Raw genomic sequence first — 23,716 nt, forward strand, 5'->3', positions numbered from 1 at the left:
GGGACCAGCAGGCACTGGGGGAGTCCCTGTTCCCCCAAGCACTACCAGGAGTGACTAGAAGTAAGTCACAAGCTGGCAGAGGGTAGATTCAGACTAGACATTGGGAGGCACTACTTCACTGTCAGGGCGGCTAGGGTCTGGAACCAACTTCCAAGGGAAGTGGTGCTGGCTCCTACCCTGGGGGTCTTTAAGGGGAGGCTGGATGAATACCTTGCCAGGGTTGTTTGACCCCAGTACTCTTTCCTGCTGTGGCAGAGGGTTGGACTTGATGATCTGCCCGGGCCCCTTCCAAGCCTACCAACTATGAAACTGAAACTTTCAAAAATGTATTTTATAATTCTTATTCCATCACTCGTGTTGTCATTTAGAGAAAGTAGGATGACTATTATAACTTCGTGTGTATACAAGAATAGAGTGGCAAAGGTTGAAATTAAAAAGCAAGACATAACTGGAAAAAGGCGTTCATATCTTTATACCGTGCATAAATTATTTGTGAAACAAACTTTCACGAGACAGTATTGATATAGAGAATAATAGAATTTGATGCCTTTGAATAATGGGAGTATTTACAATGACACTGCACAGGCTATGAACCCTCAAACTTGAAAACACAAGGTCTACCTGTAACTCTGCTAGTTAAAAATAAAATTTCTGTATAGGTCTATTGTTGTTCACTATATTTCCACTGCGGCAACTCTTGCATTAGAGGGTTGGAAATAAGTGTTCTAAGTTCTACTTCTGACTCTGGAATTGTGTTACTTTGGCTTTGACCAGATCACTAAATTTCTCAGTGTCTGTTTCCACTTTTAAAGGCTGCATGACATCCCCTTCCACATATGACTGAATTAAGCTTTCTAATTACATCTTTGAAAAATTATGAGGTTAGCAAATGAAACTTTAAAAGTCTATAATATTTTTGTGTCCTGCTTGTGACTAGTTCAAGCTCTTCTCGTAAAGTATCTTTGGTATCACAGTTGTCCAAGAATCCTTCCTGTTGATTTCTGTTGTTTTACATTCACAGGGTCTCTTTATATAAAGACTGGAACATCTGGAAATCAGGGACAACTGGTGATAGTAACAGTTCTTTTTTTTATTGTCAAAAGACAATATATGAAAAGAGACTCTCCTCTACTCTTTTTACATTATCACTTGTAGGTTTGTGCCTTTTGCATGACAGTATCCTTTTGAATTAAGGTAAGTAAAGGAACACATATCTTTGCTCTTCTAGGTTGCAGAGGAGCACAAGTTGAAGAAATATGGAGTTTGGAGCCTGAGAACTTTGAAAAATTGAGGTAAGCTATTAGACGCAGAAGAGCAATGTGGCTTTTCCAGTCTGTTTTTTATCTCTAGCAATCTGTAAATCGTATTTGTTTGTTCTAAGCTCCTTGCATAAATGAACAAATTGTTCTAAGCTCCTTGCATAAATGAACAAATTGTCTTAGACTAATAGCAATCTGCTACATTATTACCTGTTTCAGCAGCAGTTTATCAACATATTATCATTGCACATGAAATTTATAGCCTTTTATTAGGATCTTTAGATTGTTTAAACTAACTTTTCAGCAAAGCCTTCTTTATAAGAATTATGTGGTTCAGTGGCTAGATAAGGAACCTCTCAGAAATGTCTGTAAGCAAAAGTTGCTTAACCTCTCTGTTTCTTGTCATGTCTTGTTTTGGACTGCTGTAACCTGCTCTTACTGGAAACGCTAAGTATTTTGCCATTCCATCCATACAATGAATGAAGAGCATTATATTTATTCATGTATAGGAGCTTGAAAGGAAATAGAATGGTTGGAGACCCTTAAAAACAAAACACACAAAAAACTGTTCTACCGGAAGCAGCAATGCGTTACTTTGATTTGGCTTCACAATGTCTGTATAGATCGTGTGCTTCGGTGCGGCTTTTTGGCTCTTTTATCTGAAGCTGAGTCAATCAGCTGTTAGATAAAAGCACCAAAAAAGCTGATAGATAAAAGCACCCAAAAAGCCTGAGCTACAGACTCGAGGTGAGCTGGGTCCACCTAATGCTCTGCCCCTCTTGGGAATGCACTGAGTTTGGCACAGGATTGCATGGAGTTTAAAGTAAGGTGCCAGTGTGTTTTGTTATTTTTCTTTGTTTTAACATCTGCAAAGAGCTACAGTTATCAAATGCAAGTCCCTTTTGCTTCCTGTGTAACTATCTACATTTATATAATGTTCCAGAACATATGAAGTACACAATTTATGACTTGAAGTGCTGTTTGATTACAAATTAATTTAGCAGTCTTTTGTTATTAGGAATTACCAGTATGTTACTACAGAGATGGTAGATGTTGCTATCAGCTATCTCTGTAGGTTGAACTTTTATTTAAAAAAAAATACCCAGAATAATATCTGTTAATCATGAGATAACAGCTTTGCTTTCCTATTCTCTTCAGATTAAATTTCTGTAACCTCATATTGTGGCCAGTTTTGTACCTAGTCATTTCCCCATTCACTTTCTCTAGTATTTTAGCTTTAATATAAGTATTCACAACTGCTCTTAACTCTTGGAGTATAGGCACTGTTGGGACTGCAGTGGGCCCAGTATCTGGGGAAATTTGTGACTTGTTTATGTTTCCTAGTCAGGGACTAAAATATTTGCTTATCCCCTGCATTCAGGAGTGTCACGGGGCAGGGCGCAGGGGCAGCCGTGATCCCTCTAGCGCCCCCCTACCGTACCAAGTAGGCGATCCAGCACCTTCTTATCTCGCCCGCCACATCTTTGATGATATCTGGTTCTATATGGGAGGCTGCCTTTGATCCCCTAGTACACAGTGTTATGCTGGAACTATTCCCCGTTCCGTATGGGGTGACTCGGTGCACCCCAGCCTTAAGGGCTATGCGTGCCTCCAACTTCCCCTTTTGCACACCCCAAGCCTCGCAGCTGTACCGGACGTTCTCGTGTCATATGCTCGCCCCTACCTGGGGTCTCTCGATACGCGCATTCCCTCTCTCTGGGGTTTCTCCGTACGCGTGCCCAATATACTCGCCCCTTCCGGGCTTCTGTCCACCCTCTCGCCCTTTCCGGGCCTCTAGTCACGCACTCGGCTCTGTCAAGCTCCTATCAGCCAGGCCCCTATCCGCACGTCCACCACTCTCCAGGCTTACTCTCGCGCGCCTGCCCCTCTCCGGGACTTCTACCGCGCGCTCGCCTTTCTCCGGGACTTAGTGTCAGTAGGGTGCTAGTCGCTCACCCTGGAGCCTCTTATTTTAACCTGCCCTCCGGGCTTGTTATCACGTGCCAGCCTCTCTCCCGGACTCTTACCGCACGCTTGCCAAGGCTTCCTGTTCCCGTATGCCTGCCCTCTCTAGGGCCTCGGCCGCGCTTCTAGTGCTCCTCGTCCTCTCTGGGGCCTGTGCGGCGCTTCTTGCGCCTTTTGCCCTCTCTGGGGCCTGTGCGACGCTTCTCGCCCTCTCGGGGGCCTATGCCGCACTGCCCGAGCTTCTCACCCGCACTCGGGCTTCCCAAGGTTGGGGCTCAGGCAGCCTTAGCCTTACCCTGGCCCCAGACCCCTTTCCTGGGTCGTACGCCCTACTGGGCAAAATACCGCCCTCACGGGCTGGGGTCTCAACACCCCACACACTGCGCCTCTCTGGCACTCACCTGCTGTGCCAGCTATGGCGCCAATCACTATGCCGCCCTGGCACCGCTTGCTGTGTCCTTACTGGGCACCAGGAACTCCCAAATTATTGGGGAACTCCCATGAGGCCTCCTCGCACCCCTACAGCCTCACCCGGTCCTCCGGTATTCACACAAACAGCCCTACTGCAAAGCAAACTACTAGCCAACCGGCTCTAACTCAGAATAAGCCTACCAGCTATAACATAAGGGTCCAGGCTCAAACTGGCCCTTTTGCAGAGGCATCTCCATCAGGATTCTCTCTGCCCTCACCATGCTGCAGCCCGTTAGGTGCTCAGGCTGCACCGCTTGTCTCAATGTTAATTCAAAATTAGGAAGGGTTGTTCTGGTTTTTGTGACTCATTCTTGAGAAGCATTAGACTCTGGGTCTAAATGTTCAAAGTGTGTTGTAGTTCTTAGGGCAGCTGCATCCCTTGTCCTCTCTGAGTCTTTTTAATGGTACTCTTTCTCAGACCTTTGGCTGTCACTTACCAAGGTGGGACTGCACAGTTTTGGTTCTAAACTGGGTCTTGGGCAGGAGTGGCAAAGGAGTTTGTAATCAGGCAGCATTCTTAAGGGAAACAGCTGCGTTTATTTACTTTGTTCTAATTGGACAGTTAAGTTTGTCTGCATGCTGTAAGGCTTGCCACGTTGTGGGACTATAGTAGGTCCTGACTACTTTGCTTATGCCTACCAAACTTCCTTTTGTGCCCTGTCAGTTTGTACCTGCATGACAGCTCACTTCAAGGTCCATTCTCCAATATGTGTTTAACACTTTAAATGTTTAACATTTAAGTCCCCTGCTCTCTGGGTTGCCAGCATTACCAAAAGAGCTACGTAACTTTGTCAGGAAATAGTGGCCAAACAGCAGTGAAGATGCTGTCTTGTAAGTGTTCAGGAATCTGCTTATAAAAAGCCATATCATCCTTCTGATGAACTTAACCAATACATTTGTAGAGGAAAGTTCAGTATAACTGTATGACTAGGTCACATACAAGGTCATATTACCAAATTAAATAGTACAGCCTTAAATACAGTAAATTCACAGTTCCTTTAGGTAGATGTGCACCAATGCATTGGTCTGATACCGGATCGGCACTGATATAAAGAAAATTGAGTATATGAGAAATTGACTTGATGTGGCTGACAATTTGACCCATAAATGCCCGTGCATGCACACAACCGCAGCGTAGCATGTAGGCAGTGAGGAGTGCAGCCTGGCAGTTTGAAGAGCCATATACAGCTGGTAGGTCTATTGTGGTGGAAGGGGAGGGGCGAGGGAAGGGGCATGGGGTGTAGATCAATGCCCCACCCCAGTGGGGGAGGGAGAGGGGCTGGGGCAGGCGCTGTGCAGCCAGGGTGGGGCGGGGTGCCAGACAGAGCTGCAGCTTGTCTGGGGCCCACAGGAAGGAAGGGCGGCTCCTGCCACTGTGTGCCTCCTGCGAGATTATGGTGGGGGGAGCATGTGCCCCTGGATCTGCGTGGGGCATAGATTTTTAGATTGTTAGGGGCTGGAAGGGACCTTGTAGATCACCAGGTCCAGTCCCCCTACACTAGGCAGGACAAGACAATTGGGGTCAAGTACCCCAGCAAGGTGACTGTCCAGTCTCCTTTCGAAGATTTCCGAGGTAGGTGACTGCACCACCACTGGAGGGAGTTTATTCCCCCATCTGGACACCCTAACTGTGAAGGAATTTTTCCTGGAATTGAGCCTGAATTGCCCTTCCAGGAATTTGTATCCGTTGCTCCTGGTCTTCCCCAGGGGTACCCTGGTGAACCGAGTTTTTGATGTACTCCCCTGATGTGAACCAGCATGGTCGATGTATTCTCCTGATGTGAACCTTTTCAGACCAGCCTGATTGCCTTCTACGATCAGGTCACAAAATCACTGGACGCAGGTGTTGTGGTAGATGTAGTCTTTCTGGACTTCAGGAAGGCCTTTGACACTGTCTCCCACCCCATTCTCATTAAAAAGCTGGGTGACTGTGGCATTGATTGTCTACAGTCAGATGGATTGCAAATTGGCTGAGGGGTCGCACTCAAGAGAGTGGTGGTGGACGGGTCATTTTCGACCAGGAGGGAAGTGGGTAGTGGGGTCCCCCAGGGCTCAGTCCTTGGGCCCGCACTGTTCAATTTCATTCTTTCTTGGATGATAGGGTGAAGAGCAGCCTGTTTAAATTCGCAGACATCACCAAGATATGGGGTGAGGTGGGCATGCTAGAAGGGAAGGACGGATTACAGCAGGATCTGGACAGGTTACAGTAGTGGGCAAATGAAAATAGGATGGAATTCAATACTGAGAAGTGCAGGGTGCTGCACGTGGGCAGTAGGAACCAGCAGCATACCTATAGGCTGGGGAACTCCCTTCTCAAAAGCACGGTGGCAGAAAGAGATCTTAGAGTCATTATTGAGGCCGACAATGTGAGAACACAGTCATTGTTGGGCTGACAATGTGAGAACACGGTCAGTAGAGCTAACCATACCTTGTCCTGCATCCACTGATGCATCACAAGCAGGGCCAAGGAGGTGATCCTCCCCCTCTACGCAACGCTGGTCAGGCCGCAGCTGCAGCACTGCGTCCAGTTCTGGGCACCGCACTTCAGGAGGGATGTGGACAGCACTGAAAGGGTCCAAAGGAGGGCCACTCGCATGATCCGGGGACAGCAGGGTAGACCCTATGAGGAGAGGCTACGGTACCTGAACCTGTTCAGCCTTCGCAAGAGAAGGCGGAGGGGGGACCTGGTGACCGTCTATAAACTTACTAGGGGGGACCAGTGGGGTTTGGGAGAGACCTTGTTCCCCCGACTGCCTTCCGGAGTAACAAGGAATAATGGCCATAAGTTGCTAAAGAGTAGGTTTAAACTATACATTAGAAGGTGCTACTTCACAGTCAGGGCATCTAGGATCTGGAACCAACTTCCAAGGGAGTCTTTACCTATCCTGGGGGTCTTTAAGAGGAAGCTCGACATTCACCTGGCTGGGGTCATATGAGCCCAGTTTTCTCTCCTGTCCATGGCAGGAGGTCGGACTAGAAGATTTACAAGGTCGCTTCTGACCCTACATCTATGAATCTATGATGTAGCAGTAAGCCGCTACTAAGTCCCTTTTCAGCCTTCTCTTCTGTAGGCTGAAGAGGCCCAAGTCTCTCAGCCTCTCCTCATATGGCTTGCCTTGCAAATCCCTGATGATACAGGTGGCTCTTCTCTGGACCCTCAAGTTTTTTCCATGTTCTTGTTGAAGTGCAGTACTGAGAACTGGATGCAGTTCTCCAGCTGCGGTCTCACCAGCATGGAGTACAGTGGGGGAGTATTGCTTCCTTAGTTTTGCATGAGATGCAATGGTTAATGCATGCCAGCACATTGTGCGATGCTGTGGCCAGCAGGGCAAACTGCCAGCTCGGTTCATGTGATGGTGGAACACTACCTCTAGGTCCCTTTCGGCTGTGGTGCAAGTCAAATTGTCGCCAGCACACCTGTAGGTATGTTGGGGATTGTTTGCCCCCAGATGGAGCACCTTACACTTCTGAGTGTTGGACTGTATCTGGTTCCAGTCTGCCCAGCTCTCCAGCCTGTCCAGGTCTGCCTGTATCTGCAACCTATCTTCTGGCGTGGCCACGCTCCCCAATTACTTGGTGACATCTGCCAACTTGGCCAGAGAGCTTTTTACCCCCACATCCAAATTCTGGGTGGGGTGCAGCTGTGGGCTGGGGCCGGGGCTATACTGGGCTCTTCCCAGTACATGGGGGGGCAGCGTTGAACCAGGCTGCTCTCGGGGTGGGTAGCAGCAGTGCTGGAAGGGGTGTAATGGGTGGGCTATGGCAAATTTTGTGGTGGCTACAGCCTCCCCATAGCTACCCTTCCAGTGCTGCCACAGCCCAGCCCAGCCCAGCGCCCTCCAGGAAGAACCCGGCACAGCCCTAGCCCACACCAGCAGCCCGCCTCACCCACACCCCACGCAAATTCAGGGGCACACGCCTGCCAAGCCCTCCTGGGGTGCATGCAGCAGCGGGAGCTGCCCCTCCCCCCCCGATGAGCTGTGGTTCCATCCCGAGCCCAGCCATGGCCCCAGTGTTACTCCCTCACCGCAGGGGCCTTGATCTGCCCCTCCATGCCCCTCCCCTCCTCTCCCCCTTCACATTCCACCACAGCAAACTTACCAGCTGCACACAGTTCTCCAAGCTGCAGGGCTGTGTATTGGAAATCGGATTGGTATCGGCTGATATGCTTCCTTAAAAATTGACTATCAGCATCGGCCCCAAAATCTATATCAGTCCACCCCTACCATTATGTTGAGTTTTGACCTGCAGTTGTCACTTGCCCCAACCAAACTAGAATTTTAAAACATGAATAAGCCCTATACAACCAAAAAGCTGTTTTGGCCAGCCCCTGAAAAGAATTACTATTTGTGTTATTAATGAACATCATGCCATTGTGTATGAACTGTTTCACTTTAGCAGTGCACGGAAAACATTTTTAGAACCTGTCCTATTATTTATCATAATTTAACATTTGTGTTCTGGTAATATCTTGGGGTCTCAAGTAAGATCAAAGTTCTGTTGCATTAGATACGATACAAAAAGTAAAAGGGAGTTTCCATTTGGAACGTCATGCATCTAAGTGGGGAAAGTAAGGGACAGAAAAGAAGCTTTATTATCCCTGCTTCTCAAATTAAGAAATCGGAATGGTCAGAGTGTGTGTGGTAGTTCTTTCACATCCTGTAGAAGTACCAAACTTAGTATTAAACTCATAAATTCCAGGACTTATAATTGATTAGTTAACCTTGTGAGAGTTAGCTGCTTTAGTTACAAAAACACCCATGCAGACATCTGAAAATAGCATATACTCATGGTGGAACTGTGGGTAAGAGAAGCCTGGCAGTGTTTTAAACCTTTTTTTGTGAGGTTTAGTGCATGCTTGATTTCTGTATCCTTACTGACCAAATGTATATTAGAATTCAATCAGAATAACACCTTGGCTTACCAGCTGAACCACAGGACAAGCAGTGACTGATCAGCAGGGATCCGGCTTTTACGTTTCCCATGGAAAAACAGAAAAAAACATGGCATGGATTTCCCGTTTTCTACCAGAGAAAACACAGATTTTCCCTTTTAGAAGAGGAACCCACGGATTTCCCCCTTTTGCAAAGAGCTCTGCAGGCTGGCCGGGATGGGGTTTGCAGCCTCCCCATTCCCGACTGGCTGCAAATCCCTGCCACTCCTGGCCAGCTGCAAATCCCCCTTCCTGGCCGGAGTGCCCTGCCAGGGAGTGCCCAAGCTGGTTGGGGGCTGAGGGAGTGGAGAGGCTGCAATCCCCACCCCCCTTCCCAGCCAGAGTGCCCAGGGGGTTGGAAACCTCCCCTGCCCCGGAGTGCCTGGCCAGCTACAACTCCTTCCCCCCTGGCTCCCTCAGCCAGCTTGGGTGCTGTCTGGCCGGGAGGTGGGGCCTCCAGCCAGCCAGGCATTACGGCTGGGAATGGGGAGGCTGCAAACCTCCCACCCCCCCAGGTTGGAGTGCTTAGCTGGCTGCAAACCCTGGGTCGCAAACACTGCTGCCGTCCCCAGGCCCTCCGGAGCACTGCGTTTGTGACTGGCATGGCAGGACACAGCAGGGCCACGCAGGAAAGCTCCTTGCCGCGGCAAGCTCTGCATTGTCCTGGCCATGCTTCCTCTTTGTACACGGGGGCAGTGCAGGGTTGTGCTCCTCACTGCTGCCCCTGCATGCAGGGGAAGCATGGCCAGGGCCGTGTGGAGCTCACAGTGGCAGGAAGCTTTCATTTGTGTCCCCCCTGCGTGCTGCCATGCTGGGTTGCACACGCTGCACTCTGGAGAGTCTGGGGGAGGGCAGCAAAGTGGGGAGCACGAGCCTGCAGCCCATACCCACCTTGCGCCCACCTCCCAAATATATCGGGGGGGCATGGTTCCTCCCCTACCCCCAAGGTGCTCAGACTGCCATCAGGAGCCAGCCCTGTCTGAGCCCACAGCAAGCAGCAGCAGTGGGGGAGCCAGCTCATGTGCCTGCTGCAGCAGCCACTACCTTCCATTGAGGGCAGGAGACTGTAGACCTGGGTCCCTGGCCCCATCGCCATGGCAGCTGGTGCCCCCTCCTGGGGGGGGGTAGGGGCTGTGGGTGGGGGGCAAAGGGCACAAGCAGGGCTGGGGAGCTGGAGGGGTGGGGAGTGTGGGACACCAGCAGGGCTGTGGGGATCATTTAATTTTAACCATGAATTTTGAGGTTTTTATCAGAGAATTTTTGTTTGTTTGTTTGTTTATTTTCATATCATGGAAAACCAGGATCCCTGCTTGGCAGAAGTGTCAGTTAAGCACTAACTCTAGCTAGATTTACAGGTGGCACCTCTGAAAATTAGTCCAAAAGTTTGGTCATTCTAATTTAGGGAGCACTTCTGAAAGCCTGAGCTTAATGGCCTGTGTAGGATGAACAAATTAGCTAAGTTGTTTTGCCTCAGTTGAGTGTGCAGTTACCTTAGAAATAATTTGTACTACTCTTTGTACTATTCTTCATCTCACTTTTTGTTTTGACCTTCATTTTATAGACCAGTACATGGGCTGATCTTCCTTTTCAAGTGGCAGCCAGGAGAAGAACCAGCAGGCTCTGTTGTTCAGGATTCCAGATTGGATACAATATTTTTTGCTAAGCAGGTACAATCAGTTTAATGACTTCCTTAAATGTGTCATGAAACAGAATTTTTAAATTCAGTGATATTACTGTTAAAATGTTCACGGAGTTAAGCAGCTGTTAAAGGATAAGTAAAGACGGACCAAAATCATGATTTTTGCAATTTTTGCAGAAACCATGATTTTAGGGAGGCTCTGCAAAAAAGTGTGGGTTCCTTTCTTGCTTTTGGCAAGCTCCCTGAAACAAAAAAATCACCAAAAATAAAATGCTGCTGCTCTGGGGAGCCAGCAGACCTTGTGGTCACTGCAGCCTGGCCACGCAGCCCGCCAAGGGGAAGAGTGGTGGAGGGCTGCTGGCATGGCAGGTTGGTTACTGCCCCTTCACCACTGATTAGTGGTGAGGAGCAGGATTACATGACGGACAGTCCTTGCAGCCAGTTGGTGGGGAAAGGTGGGGTCATGCTGACGGTCCTTGTAGCCAATCAGCAGCAAGGGGCATGACTGCTGAGGCCCCAAGACCAATGAGAGGCATGAGGGTGGGGGGGGCAAAAATGGCTGCCAGCCCTGAGGTTTGTCTGCAAAATTGGCCAGCAGCTGTCTCAACTTCGATAGGCTCCTAAAGATGAGCAATTGTAAAGCTATCCAGGTGGTAGGCATCCAGTGTTAGAGTAAGATCTGGCAAAGTAGCCCTGTTTGGTATGCTGAGTTAAACCAAATCATATGAACCAAACAGAATTGAAATTCTGTTGGGGAGGCTGCTGCAAAATAAACGTGAATGATGATTTCGTTTTAGTGTCAGCAAGTTTTATGTAGTAGGTGTTTTCTTTAGTCTAATGAGTAAATGACATTTTGAAACCACTTTCAACAAAATATTATGGGAGAAATGTTTCCTCAACCAGTAGATACATTGTCACTACTTCTCAAATGTTCATCACTGGAAACATTTTCATCCTAGATCAATATTTATCAGTTTTTTGTCAAATCTGATTTGAAAATTTCAGTAACTTTTTATCTAAATATAAAATATGAAAAATTTGAAATGGAAGTTAAAGCAAATATTTTTTATGCAAAAAGAATTCATCTTCTTTCATTAACAACTATCCTGCCTTAATACTGAAGTGTCCCATATTTTAGCTTTGGCTGGCTGGTCAGTTTATAGCTAGCAAGTTAAAGAAATAAAGAAGAATAACCTGATCAAATGTAAGCTTACCACCACAAAAAGGGAGGTTAGTAAGACTTTAACCTTAAAGATATTTCTCAAGCACTGATAAGCATTACTAAATTTATGAGGTCTGTATTCTTCCCACTCAGTGTTCTTTCTGTCTCTCTCTCCTCATAAAGTACGTGAATCAGAAGTACAGATTCTTGAAACAGAACTTACAGAAAATGCTTTATGCAACAGAACTGGTTTTTGTATTTCATCACAGATTTAGACAGTGCATCACATCTGAGGTTTTGATGATTGGGAGTTTTTTTACTTGGGCCTAGTCACAAGTAGAAAAGTGGAAAATAAAAGCTTTCCGAATGTCTCCATTATGTCTCATGGCTCTTCCACACACACATTTCTTTATGTTGATAACTTCAGTTTATCTGTCCACTTTATTTCCCTACTATCTCACTCTGGTCTAAGAGTCCTTCTACCTCTTTCTCTCTCCTAATCCTTTTTTTTTTTTTCCTTTCTCTGCTGTATTTCTAGTTTGGTGAAGCAAAAATACCAACTAATATTTCTAGTCTGGTATTGCAGTAAAAGTAGGCAGATAGTTATTCATCTCCATAGTAACCCAGACTCCGCTCTCCACCATAATCAAACATGCTGCTGCTGTTGCTTGTTACAAGTTGCAAATCATTTTGTCTGTTTTGCTTTCTACTAGTTTGTCTCTTCCTTACTTTTCTGCTAAACTCATTTCTGAAGTATAGCGGAGGGGTGCTTTAAAGAAAGCAAAAAAGTCAGTGAATCTGTTTTAAAATGTAATTGTATGGAGGGATAATTAATTAAAGGTTTTATTTAATTTAAAGCTATTGTCATTCTCTAAAGCTTGAAAATATAGGTCATCTCTCTGTTGGAAGATGAGGAAGTCATGAGGTTTTGTGGGGAGCTTCCATTTAAGGATTACACTCAAGTGACTGTGATGCTTAATTATTCCTTCAGTTTTTTTATGCAATTAATTTAAAAACGGGTTGCTCACCCTCCAGCCTGCAGGCTAAATACAACCCAGAGAATCATGGTATCCTACCCACAAGGCTTCCCACAGATCCATAAATTTGGTGGCAGGGGAGCAGTGGCAATTAGCATAGCCACCCTCCCTGGCTACCAAATTTGCAAACCCCTCAGGGCCAAGTTGGGGCCAGGCCATGCCCCATTCTCTCTGCACGGATGGGTTGGGGCCACGCCACACCCTTGCCCTCCCCAAGGCTAGATTGGGCAGCCATGCCCCTTCCCCCTGCAGCTGGATCAGAGCCCGGCCATGCCTTGTCCATCTGTGTGCGGCCAGTTTGGGGCCAGCCTGCCCTCCTCTCCTTTCCTCCCATATGGCCAAATGGGTCCCTGTGACATCCACCACTGTCACCAGAATAGGATCACCAGCTAGACCCAGCCTATGGACAGCCTAGGTGCTGTCCATCCGGCTTGCTGGCCATAAAGATTCAGCCCCACTGGCATAAAATGTGCATTAACTACTCTTAAAGTGTGTGTCACTCAATAGTACTATTTCAAAAGCATCCTTCATAGGGTTTCCATTGGGCTCCTTTTTTTTCTTTGCTTCTTTGACCGTGTCTGTACTAGTCAAGTGCAATGGCTTAGCTAAATAAAAACACATGAAGTATGATAAATATAGAGGCTGAAAGGATTTTTCTTCTTATTTTCTGTACTAACATCTCTAAATTCAGTGACAACCATTTTGAGAACAGTAAGCCTCTTCAGTCTCAGTTATCATGTGACTGTGACCAGTTTGTCTTCTGAAACTCCCGGTGAGTCCTTCAGTGAAACATGGAGAAATTAGAGTTGTTATAATCTGTATTTCTAAATACAGTGTATGCAGTGTACAGTATATTTGGGACTGAAAAAGGACTATGTACTTATATGAACTAAATATAAACAATTGTTACATGCACAGTCCTCTCAGTTTTGTAATATTAGTAGTTACAAAACTGATTAGCTCCCCCCTCCCAGTTTTCAGTGCTTTTGATAATCATTGATACAATAATAATTATTCTAAAAATCAGGTTCTGGGCAGTTAACAGAAGCTTTGAAAAGAAGGGGAGAGAGCAGCCGTAAAACTGATTAACTCCTGTCCTTTCCAAGGTTTCTGATAGCAGCCCTTGACAGCTGATTTCCATGTCACTGTTTATGAGGCACTGATGCAAAGAATAGTTAGTTACAAGGTAGAAAGTTAGAGTTAGTGTGCCCTTAACTTCAGTACAATTAAACTGTAGTGTGGCTGAAAAATTTTATGCACTTAATATGCAAGTTATTCTCAACCTCATTAGTCTCAAGGTACCCCTCTGAAAATGCTCAGTCTTAGCTTTCACTCATTTTTTTGATTATAGAAAAGTAAGAGAGCAATTCTGTTGTTAAAGAACTCAGAAAGACCACAACAAATTAGAATTTTTTTGACACTGGATTCCTGCTTGAAATCTATTGGGCTTATTCTGTGAATTATGTGTAGATATTTGTACATGCAGCAGTGCTATAGTGTGGCACCCTGCAGCCTTTAGGCTAGGGACAAATATTGAAAAAGCTTCAGCCTGAATTGATTCAATCTTTGCAGGTTAGTCTAACCTGGCTAGGCTAAACCAGTTTGTAAGTGTACAAACATCCCCTCTGGACTGAAAAGACTCAGGCACATGCCTGCAGTGACTCAGGCTAGAAGCTAGGGGACGCTAGAGCAGCCTTCCCTTCCCTGCCACAGAACTGAGCTGAGAGCCCCCCCACCCCAGCAGCCCAGCAGGGAATGTTTATTACCTCTAGCTCAGTGTTTATCAGCCCATTAAGAAAACAAAGCCTCTCTCCAGTACTTCAAGCCCTTCTTAAACAGCTTTTCCAAGGAAGGACATTACCAGCTACCTGTTGATTAGCTCCAAAAAGCCTGTCTGCCTTTGTCATCTCCCACAGCATGGACTGTAGCCAGCATGTGGTCTATTAGCTAATGCTGAGAGGTGTCTGTAAAGCAGAGGGGCAGGGGGAATAATCCCTGTTTAGCAGGGAGAAGCCAGGCAGACATCTGCAGTCTCTGCCAGAGCTCCAGCCAGGGAGCAGAGGGGAAGGGCCAGCCCTGCTGTGAAGCAGAGAGCCCCACCCAGCCCAGAGAGCATGCCAGGATGCTGGGGGAGTCTGGTGTATCTTAAACAAACAAGGGCTCTGGGACAAACATTGCGTAAACTGGTTTGACCTAAATCAGTTAAGTCTGATACTACATTCAGCCAAGTTTATCTCAAACCAGTTTCAGGGATTTTCAAACTGGTTGATGTGCACTGAAAATCTGTTCTGTTACAGGTTTAAACCAGTTTCTGATCACTTAAACCAGTTTATATGTAATGTTTGTCCCTAGCCTTAAATATAGCCAGACTGTGTAACAATGTAATTAATAGGCAACACACTGAAACCTGTTTTATGTTATGTGATTAAGTGAAGTGTATCTACTTATCCATATTAATGAAGTACAGTACGGAGTAAACCAAACTGAAGGCAAGAAAAAAAAATTTAAAGCACTGGAGGTGGGAGCAGGATGGGGGAGAGGAAAAGTCATAAGCCACTTTGAGGTGGGGAGGAGGGGATAAATTCACTCTTCTATTAATCTAGCAACTCTGAAAAAACCTTGCAAACTTCTAGTTCTGTCGTCTTATTTTTTCTGGAAAAGTAAATATTGCTCCATTATTTATGTCTCATTTACTGTGATGTAAAGGTAGGTGAGCAGATATTATGTCTGTGCTAGCAGACTTCCAATACAGGTTGGCAAGGCTGCAGTAAGCCAATTTAATGTTGAACATTAAGGATTGGTGGTTTGTCATTCTGTCTTCAATATAACTATGCAGTTAGAGTACCAAATGTCCTGAGGAGCTACAACTTTCTTTTTTTGCTTTCCTAACTCAAGTTCTTGAACTTCTTTCATGTCTTTAAGTTTTTTTTGTTTTTTTTTAAATTTACATGTAAACAGAGACCTTGTGTTTGTATGTTTAGCTTTGATATTGGTAAAATGTAGATCGCCATAGCAATGTATATCAGTATTGGTAAAGATGCAATCTGGAAACTTTACAAAAGGATTATCACTACTGTAGATCAGTATTTGTTCAAATTCCCACCACAAATTCCATCTTGCAACTTTATTTTTAAATATTCAGACCTCTAACGTGATATATCAAAGATCATGATTCTGAAACAGTGTCTCTTAAAAGAAAAACTTAATCTTATGAGAGTTAAAGAGTCTTAAAACAAATCTAAACACTTCTGTGTTATAGCTCATTATTCCTTCTCTGGTCATCTTATAGTATTAAAGTTGACAACTAGGCTACAGCTTTTGAATATACTGGGGACAGTTTTTAATTAAAAAGTTGGTTTACTATGCATGAATATTAAGGGTTTTTTTATTACCTTGCTCAATTTTATGTGAATTCATGTTAAATTTGGCCTCCCTGTTATGCCTAGGTATGATATGGTCCTCATATTGGGGCCTCAGAACTGTGGATGATCATACATACCATTTGAGCTAGGATACCTAGGCACAGTAAGGTGAGTTAAGGATACAGTTTCAGCCTTAACTCTGAATTTCCTAACTTCTGTCTTGTTAAACTAGAACATTAACATGCATTGTCTATCACAGTGGTTACCTGTATTAATGCTGCTGCTAAATGTATTTGACCATGTTCAGCATTGTTTTAAAACCACTGTTTCCCAAGTAAACTTCTTTTCATGAATTGGTGCAGAAATCTTAGCAGAAGCGGACACTGCTCAACAAGTAATCAACTTTTATGAGTCATTACTGTGAGCTTACATGCTTCTACTAATTTTTTTGATCTTCAGTATTGTGCTAAATGTATTACTGTAATACGCAAATTCACAATGAGCATTTATTTGTTGCTGTGTGGTGATTTATAGAACAATATTTGGGAACTAAACACAATATATCTGATAGGAAGAAGAATGCTGAGTCTCTGATATTAGTAACAAAAAATAACATTAAGGCTGTCTACATCCTAGTAATCAGGGAAGCATGATTATGTTTTTAGAACTCCTGTTGACTTAAACCTTGGAGCTTTCAGATTTAGTAATGCTAAATACCATGTGTGATCAGCCCAAGTGGAGGATAAGTATGAAATAATAAATAGATCGCATTGCATACATCTGACATATAATTAAAGTCACAGTCTTCCAAAATTTTGAGACATTCAGAAGATTAATAGATTAATAAGGACACAAGCCCATGTGTTGTGTTAAGCCCATGTGTTATTAAGACCCTTAACCCTCATATTTTTTTGGTTCTCCAGACCCCTTCAAAAGAGACTGTCTGATGAGAATGAGGAAGAATAGCAGAGGTGCAAGAAATTGGCCTTGAATCACAGATCTCAATGCGGGGGTCCATGAGCAGGTGTAGGGAGGTCATGCTGGCCCGACACGGGAAAGGAACTTCTTTGGCTGCCTGGGGCTGAGGTGAGCCCCACAGAAAGGGGCTGGGGTGGGCCTGCCCCAAAGGCTTCATCTTCCAGGCAGGTAGGCAAGGCTCTGCGCTGCTACTGCTCTAGTGAGTGGGGCCCCAGCGCTCCCCACTGCCAAGCCTTACCTGCTGCATTCTGCTGCTGGGTAGGAAGGGGCAGCAGGCTGTGGAATTTTTATAGCATAGTAGGGGGTCCTTCAAGAAGAAAGAAGTTGAGAATCCCTGGCCTAGAGTACTAAATTGTTCTACCATGCTATATGTTTCCCCATCTTCAAATCAACCTATAAATTCAAGCTGGTGAGGATGCCACACCTGCTTTTTAAATGTAAATTTAGAGTACAGAACAACATTACCATGTGATTTATATTAGCTGTATATTGTTTTCTGTGTGGAATTTGAGTTGTTGTGTTTAGACCCAATGGAGCAAAAAGCCTGGTACATGCCTAGTTAAGATAGTCCTCATCCTACCACTGTTGCATGTGAAAGACATACTTAAAAGATAATACTGAGGAAATTCCACTATGACCAGGGTGATGGGGATTAGTAACTCTGTCTTCTAACGGGTATCTTCAGTTATTTCTCTTTCCATGTTGATTTCCCATCCAACATCCTAGCATTCCACTTCCTTGTCTTCTTCCTTGTTTGACCTGCAGCTTTGAATCAAGGGTGCTCTTGATCAAAAGAGCCACTTGCTCGCTTTTATTTTCAGTAAGCACTGTTCTTTTTCATCCCCCCCTTTGGCTGTCAGCCATTCACACCTTTAACTTCAGCCCCCTTTTCTATTTTGTTAACTCAGTCATTGTCATCTTTGACTCCTTGTTGCAAAGCCCATTCCCTCAACACCCTTTTAGTATCACTCTTAACATAATTTGCTCCATTCTTCAGAGCATCTATGAAGAATAACCCATGATTAAATGACCTTTCTTCTTCTATTATCATCCTCATTATTGTGTTGTTGTGTGTTGTCGTTGTTTTGTTGTCTCTCATTCAAAAGTCTGCTGTGGCCTCTCTTCATTTAGCAATCTTATTTAGCACTGACTACTTTTCCGAGTATACATCTGCGAATTTGTCCCTTCTAAGATGACTTGTAATGCTTCACCCTAGTGTAATTACTCTCATTATTTTTTGTTATATATTTTAATATCCTCTTCCTGGTCTCATCTTGGAGCTTCTGTACCTTGCTTGACCACCTTACCATCTTCAAATTCAGCCATCTGCTCTTTCAAATCTTGTCCTACAAATATGTGCTGTAATGCTTCTCTTTTTACCACTCTACTTGTTGCTTCAGTAATGTGACCTTTACCTCTTTCCCATGGTTGAAAGGAAATTTGGTTAACGATCATCTGGGCTCTATCCACTGGCTTGATTTTGCACATCACAGTAACAAACACAATTTTACCTGCTTTCTAAATCTACCATTGGTTTTGCTTACTGTGTTTTATTTCAAACTAGATACAGATTTCTTTGAAGCAGGGTTATCTTGTTTGTTCAGGGTCCAAACCACTGGTATGCCAGTCTCAATTATGGACTTCCAGGCATTGTCCTAATACAAATCAGTTGATACCTGGAACATATGTTATTGGGATATTAGCATCTTTCAAAAAATAAATAAATAAGTTTGTCCAGTAAACAAGTAGTTACTGAGGCTCTGGTGAAGCTGGAGAAATGTGAAACAGTACGAGACAGTTGAAGCAACAGGATAATCTTCCTCAGTGTATTCTTTCACTATGAAACAATTGTGTGCCTAGGTTTGTCTTTTGTGTCTTAGATCAGGGTTGCTCAACCTTTTGGCCCCATAGACCAGATATAAGACTTAAGACTAGTCTGCTGTCCCTTGTGCTGGGACTGAGCCCAGCACTACTTCTCAATCTACCATTGAGATCACTAATCATGAATCTATCACTTCATGCAGTGATCAGGCTCTGGGAGCCCCACATTTCCTCTGTCCAGTCCTGTGTGCAGGGATTAGGCTTCAGAGGCCCCTTGTCTCTCCGTCCATTCCTGCATGTGGGGATTGGGCCCTGCAAGCAGGGCCACAACCTGTGGGTGGTCCTGCAGGCTGGCTGGCATGCTGCCAGGTTTGAGCACCTCTGCCTTAGATTATTACATTTCATGTAGGTAAGTAACATGGAGAATTTTGTCTTCCCGCCACCACCCCCTAACTATATTGCAAGAGATATAACACTAAACCTTTGGCCAAAATCTTCACTGTCTCCATTCGTTAGATAGTTGATACAAATTAACTTTATATTCTGTGTGCAAAGTTGCAGATGGGCTTTGAGGAAAATCCTATATATAGATTAAAATTCTGTGGTATAAAAGTTGCTTTCAGAAAAGGATGCTATCCAGTGTTCTAGTGACAGGTTTATTTTGGAGGAAAATGAGTAATGATAGACCCAGTTAAGCAATACATTGTTAATTAGAAGTACATAGTAGAACAGGTTGTTGTACCCTAGCATTATTTTTCTTGATCTCGCTAAAGAAAAGGTGTCAGTTTGTTCTGACCTGTTTTGACTACAAAATAGGTGGTTTTCTGTTTTACCTTTTTGCTGGAAGTGGTTTCATGTTTTACAGCCTTAAAATATTTTTCTATTCCGGATTATAAAAACAATCCCTTACACAGTGCTAAAGTTTTTTGTAACATTTTATATTGGCCAGTAGTCCAACTGACTCTAAATTTTATATGCTGCTTTTCCTACCCTGCAAGCTCTTCGAAGGGAAACCACTAAAAAAAAAAATTCCTTGTGCTGCATGTAGCTCAGTATTACTCGATTCCTTATGCATATAATTACAGCTTCATAGATTCTGTTCAGTTCAGGTAGCACAAAGATAACCAAGAATAGATCGTGACCGCTGACTTTTTAAGATAATTTTTGAGTTATTACTGTCTGTCATTTAATACATAGCCCCATTTCAGATTCACATTCCCTTTTTTAAATGTCATGCGTTCAGCTGTTTATCTTTTTGGACAAAAATGGTAGAACTAATGCTAAAGCTTGACTTACAATTTGAATGCGTTTTTGAACAAAAAGAAATCCTATGAGGTGAATTAAGGGGGTATTCCACCTTACTGTTAACTTACCTGGATTTCTTAGGAATGAATATATGAACAATTTATCTTGGAGTCAGAGGCCACCCAAGCAGGGTGCAAGTCAGACCATGTGGGACCTTGCCCCTGCTCCGATCCTGGGCCAGGGACCTGAAGAAGCTGCTGCCGCATAGCGGCATTGGTGTCAGGGGCAGGGTAGCAATCGGCTGGACACAGAGCTACCACTCTGCCCAGCCTCATGCCACCACTGCTCCGCCTGGCTCCACAGGGCCCGGGGCACTCACCCCAATTCCCACCCCCCCACTCTCCCCACCCCACATGGCCCTGCTTAGAGTACAGGGTAAGTCTTACTGTATCTTAACAGCTCTATGGTAGCAGCTCATGTGCTTTTTTACCCCATAGTAGGTGTAAGCTAACTTGTAGTAAGTTACTTCCTTCCTTTAAAAGCCAACCTATTTCCATTTTTAGCTTCAGCAAATCATGGGGTAAAACTGGACGTGGGCAGTTATTATGAAGCAGCAACCGTACATTAAAGCCCTGTCTCCCCCTACTTCTTCCTCCTTCCCCTCCACACCGTAAATTGTTTGTATATAAATATCATTAGTATATAAGGTTGTTACATAAACTAGTTGTGCGCTCACTCTCACGCTTTCTCTCTTTTAATAGAGGAGGTTTTAGAATAAATAAATAAATAAATAAATTTAAACCTTAGTAAGTTACTTAGATAAATTAAACCTGATGTTATTCACCTGAGAGTTCTGAAGAAGCTCAGATGTGAAATTCCTAAACTGTTGCCAGTGATACCTAACCTATTATTACAAACTGCCTCTGTGCCAGTGGACTGATGGCTTGCTACCATAATATAATGGTTAGCTTCCAAAAGGGCTCCAGAAATGATCCTGGTAGCTGCGAACTAGTGCATTTCACTTTTATCTGTGGTAAATTGGTAGAATCTATAAAATAAAAGTGAATATCAGCAGTCACATAAATATATCTTGGAAAAGAGTCAGGATGGTTTTTGTGAAAGGAAATAATTCCTCACCAGTCTTCTGGAGTTCTTTTGAAAGTTGTTAATAAGCATGTGGAGAAGGGAGATCCAGTTGATACATTTTTGGATTTCCAAAAAGCTTTTGACAAACCCCTTCACCTGTGTGTCAAAAAAAAAAAGACAAAAAACATCCATATCTTGAATGCTGTCTGCAATTCTGGTCTTCCCATCTCAGAAAGAATGTATTGGAATTAGAAAAGGTATAGAGAAGGGCAAAGATGATAAGGGTTATGAAACTGCCATCCCACAAGGTACTGAAAAGGCAACGACTCTTCAGTTTGGAATGGAAAGCTGAGGGAGGATACAAGGTCTGTTCAAAAAGTATCTGAGCATGTATTTGTGGTACAAAGTATTGGGTGGGGGTTATGGCTTTGCTGAATGTTTTCCTCAGTTGTCTGTGGCCGGTGGTTGAAGTAAGATCATTTGTGTCTTGCGTCCCCTTTTGTTATGTCAAAGAGTCCAGAACAAGGCAAGTGTGTTAAATGTTGCATGAAAATCGGGAAAATGGCAAGTGAAATGTTAGAATTACTAACCTAAAATAGCATTTGGTAATGACACTATGAGCCATGCAAGAGTTTTTGAATGGTCTCAGTTGAAAGTGACGAGCATTCCGGGCACATCACAAATGATGACAATGTGGCAGCGGTTTGCAGTTTGGTTCAAAATGATAGGTGATTGACTGTCCGAGAGATAGCAGAAGAAGTTATATTTCTGTTGGTTCACGTCATTCAATTCTAACCGGTGATTTGGGAATGAAATGACCAGAGAAGTGGGTGTCCGACTCATGACAACATGCCTGCCTACTCAGCATAGCTTGTGAAGCAATTTTTAGACAAATTTTAGCCAAACACTGTATCCTACAAGTGCTGCAGCCTCCGTATTCGCCTGATATGGCCCCATGCGACTTTTTTCTTTCTTCATCTAAAGAAAACCTTGAAAGGAAGACTTTGATGTGGAAATCGTAAAACAAACTGCCACTGAGCAGCTTTTAACAGTTTCCCAAATTTGCTTATCAGAGGTGTTTCCAGCAATGGCAGAAATGCTGGGAGAAGCGTGTGGCTGCAGAAAGAGCATGTTTCAAAGGAGATTATGCTAAAACCCCTGTAAATAAAATATTTTGTTTCCTACAGCATCAGTCTTGATACTTTTTGAACAGCCCTTGTATGCGAGGTCTATAAAATGGTGAAGGGTGAAAATAAAGTGAATAGGGAATGGTTATTCACCAAATCCCAGAACATAGGAACAAGTGGGTATCCACTGAAATTAACAGGAGGCAAGTGTAAAAGAAGAGATACTTTTTTTTTTTTACCCAGCTCACAGTTCACCTGTGGAACTAGCTGCTGCTAGAGGTTGTAGAGACAGATAGTATAGCCAGGTTCAAAAAAGGATTAGACAGATTCTTAGAGAACAGGTCTTTTGAGAGCTGTTAAATAGATCAGTCAGGAATGTATTGTCTTACATCCCTAAACCAGTGCTGGTGGATGCCAGGGAGCATAGGATGGGGATCCAGTACATTAAACATGTCCTGTATGCTCAACCCTTTGAGCCCCATAGGCTAGATGAGTGGTGTGGAGCCATTCTGCAAGCTGGATCCCTCAAAGGGTCAGAGCCTGTGCATAGGGACCCAGCCACATGCATCTGGATTGGGCCTCTTGTTGCCCCAGGCCCATGCACTTTATAGCATGGCCCTTCACACTAGCTGGCCCACCAGGGTCCCTGTGGGTCTTGAAAATTGGCAGCACAGGAGTGGCAAGTAACACTGCTACTGTTTCTTGTTCATCCAACAGGATAGATCTGGCTTGTAGGCTGGGGGTTGAGCACCGCTGCTCTAAAGCATCTACTCCTTGCCATTGTCAATGACAGGATCCTGGGCTAGATGGACCATTGATCTGGCACAGTATGGTACTTCTTAACAAGAAACTAGGCTTAAGTCAGAGATGTGTCTTGAAAAATTTAAGAAAAATAAGTAGAAAATTGAAGTCTTTGAGTGGTTGTTTCCCAAATATATATTTTTTCCACCTGAAATATCTCTTAACTTTATTAACAGAACTCCAACTTGTTTGATAAAATTGTTTTGTTTTCGCGGTATGTCCATCTTAAATGTTTAGGTTCCACAGAAGTATTGTCTTCTTAAACTGAGATTTTTATATTCTTACTCCCTATTAATCTATTCTTTTCTCTGTCATTTAACAATATGTTAATGGTTGTTCATTCTACTTTGCATTTTAATGCTTTTAAGGGAAATGCTTTTCTTAGAAAACTGAGTTGCTAGCAACTAAAAGCAGATGATTTTGTCTTGCCCAGTATTTTACTCTGCTAGTACTCTTGTTGTAAGGTTGACAGACTTCAGCTGGGAATCATTAGTTCATATAAATTGAAAGTACCAAATGGTTCTTGAAGCTTTTTGTCTGCTTTTGTCCTTTAGTTCTCAATGACATTACTTACCTTTGCATAGTTGATTCTCTACTCTGTTTAATTGAATAGGCAAGAGGTAAAGGAGAAAAGGACAGTGTGGTTTTAAAATATGTACTTAGAATAAGTGCAGTGTTACGCTTGTCTATTAATCCCTTAAAACTACCATCCAGGTTTATCTTGGTTAGTCTCCAGCACTCTCTCTCCTTGACTATTCAGGCTGATTTATCAGGGAGACCGCCTTCTCTCTCTCTCTCTCTCTCTCGCGCACTCTCTCTCTCTCTCTCTC

General features: G+C 44.0%; 1 protein-coding gene across 1 annotated transcript in view; it reads left to right on the plus strand.

Annotated features, from left to right (window-relative positions):
- The window catches only part of UCHL5 (ubiquitin C-terminal hydrolase L5), a 38,876-nt gene that overhangs the window by 4,427 nt on the left and 10,733 nt on the right, over positions 1–23,716 (plus strand). The window contains exons 2-3 of the mRNA XM_019530710.1: positions 1,229–1,292; positions 10,190–10,295. Of these exons, the coding sequence (XP_019386255.1) occupies positions 1,229–1,292; positions 10,190–10,295 (170 nt within the window). The remainder of the gene's footprint in view (positions 1–1,228; positions 1,293–10,189; positions 10,296–23,716) is intronic.

The sequence above is a fragment of the Crocodylus porosus genome, unplaced genomic scaffold (assembly GCF_001723895.1).
Source record: "Crocodylus porosus isolate Cpor-Errol unplaced genomic scaffold, CroPor_comp1, whole genome shotgun sequence".
NCBI lineage: Eukaryota > Metazoa > Chordata > Crocodylia > Crocodylidae > Crocodylus > Crocodylus porosus.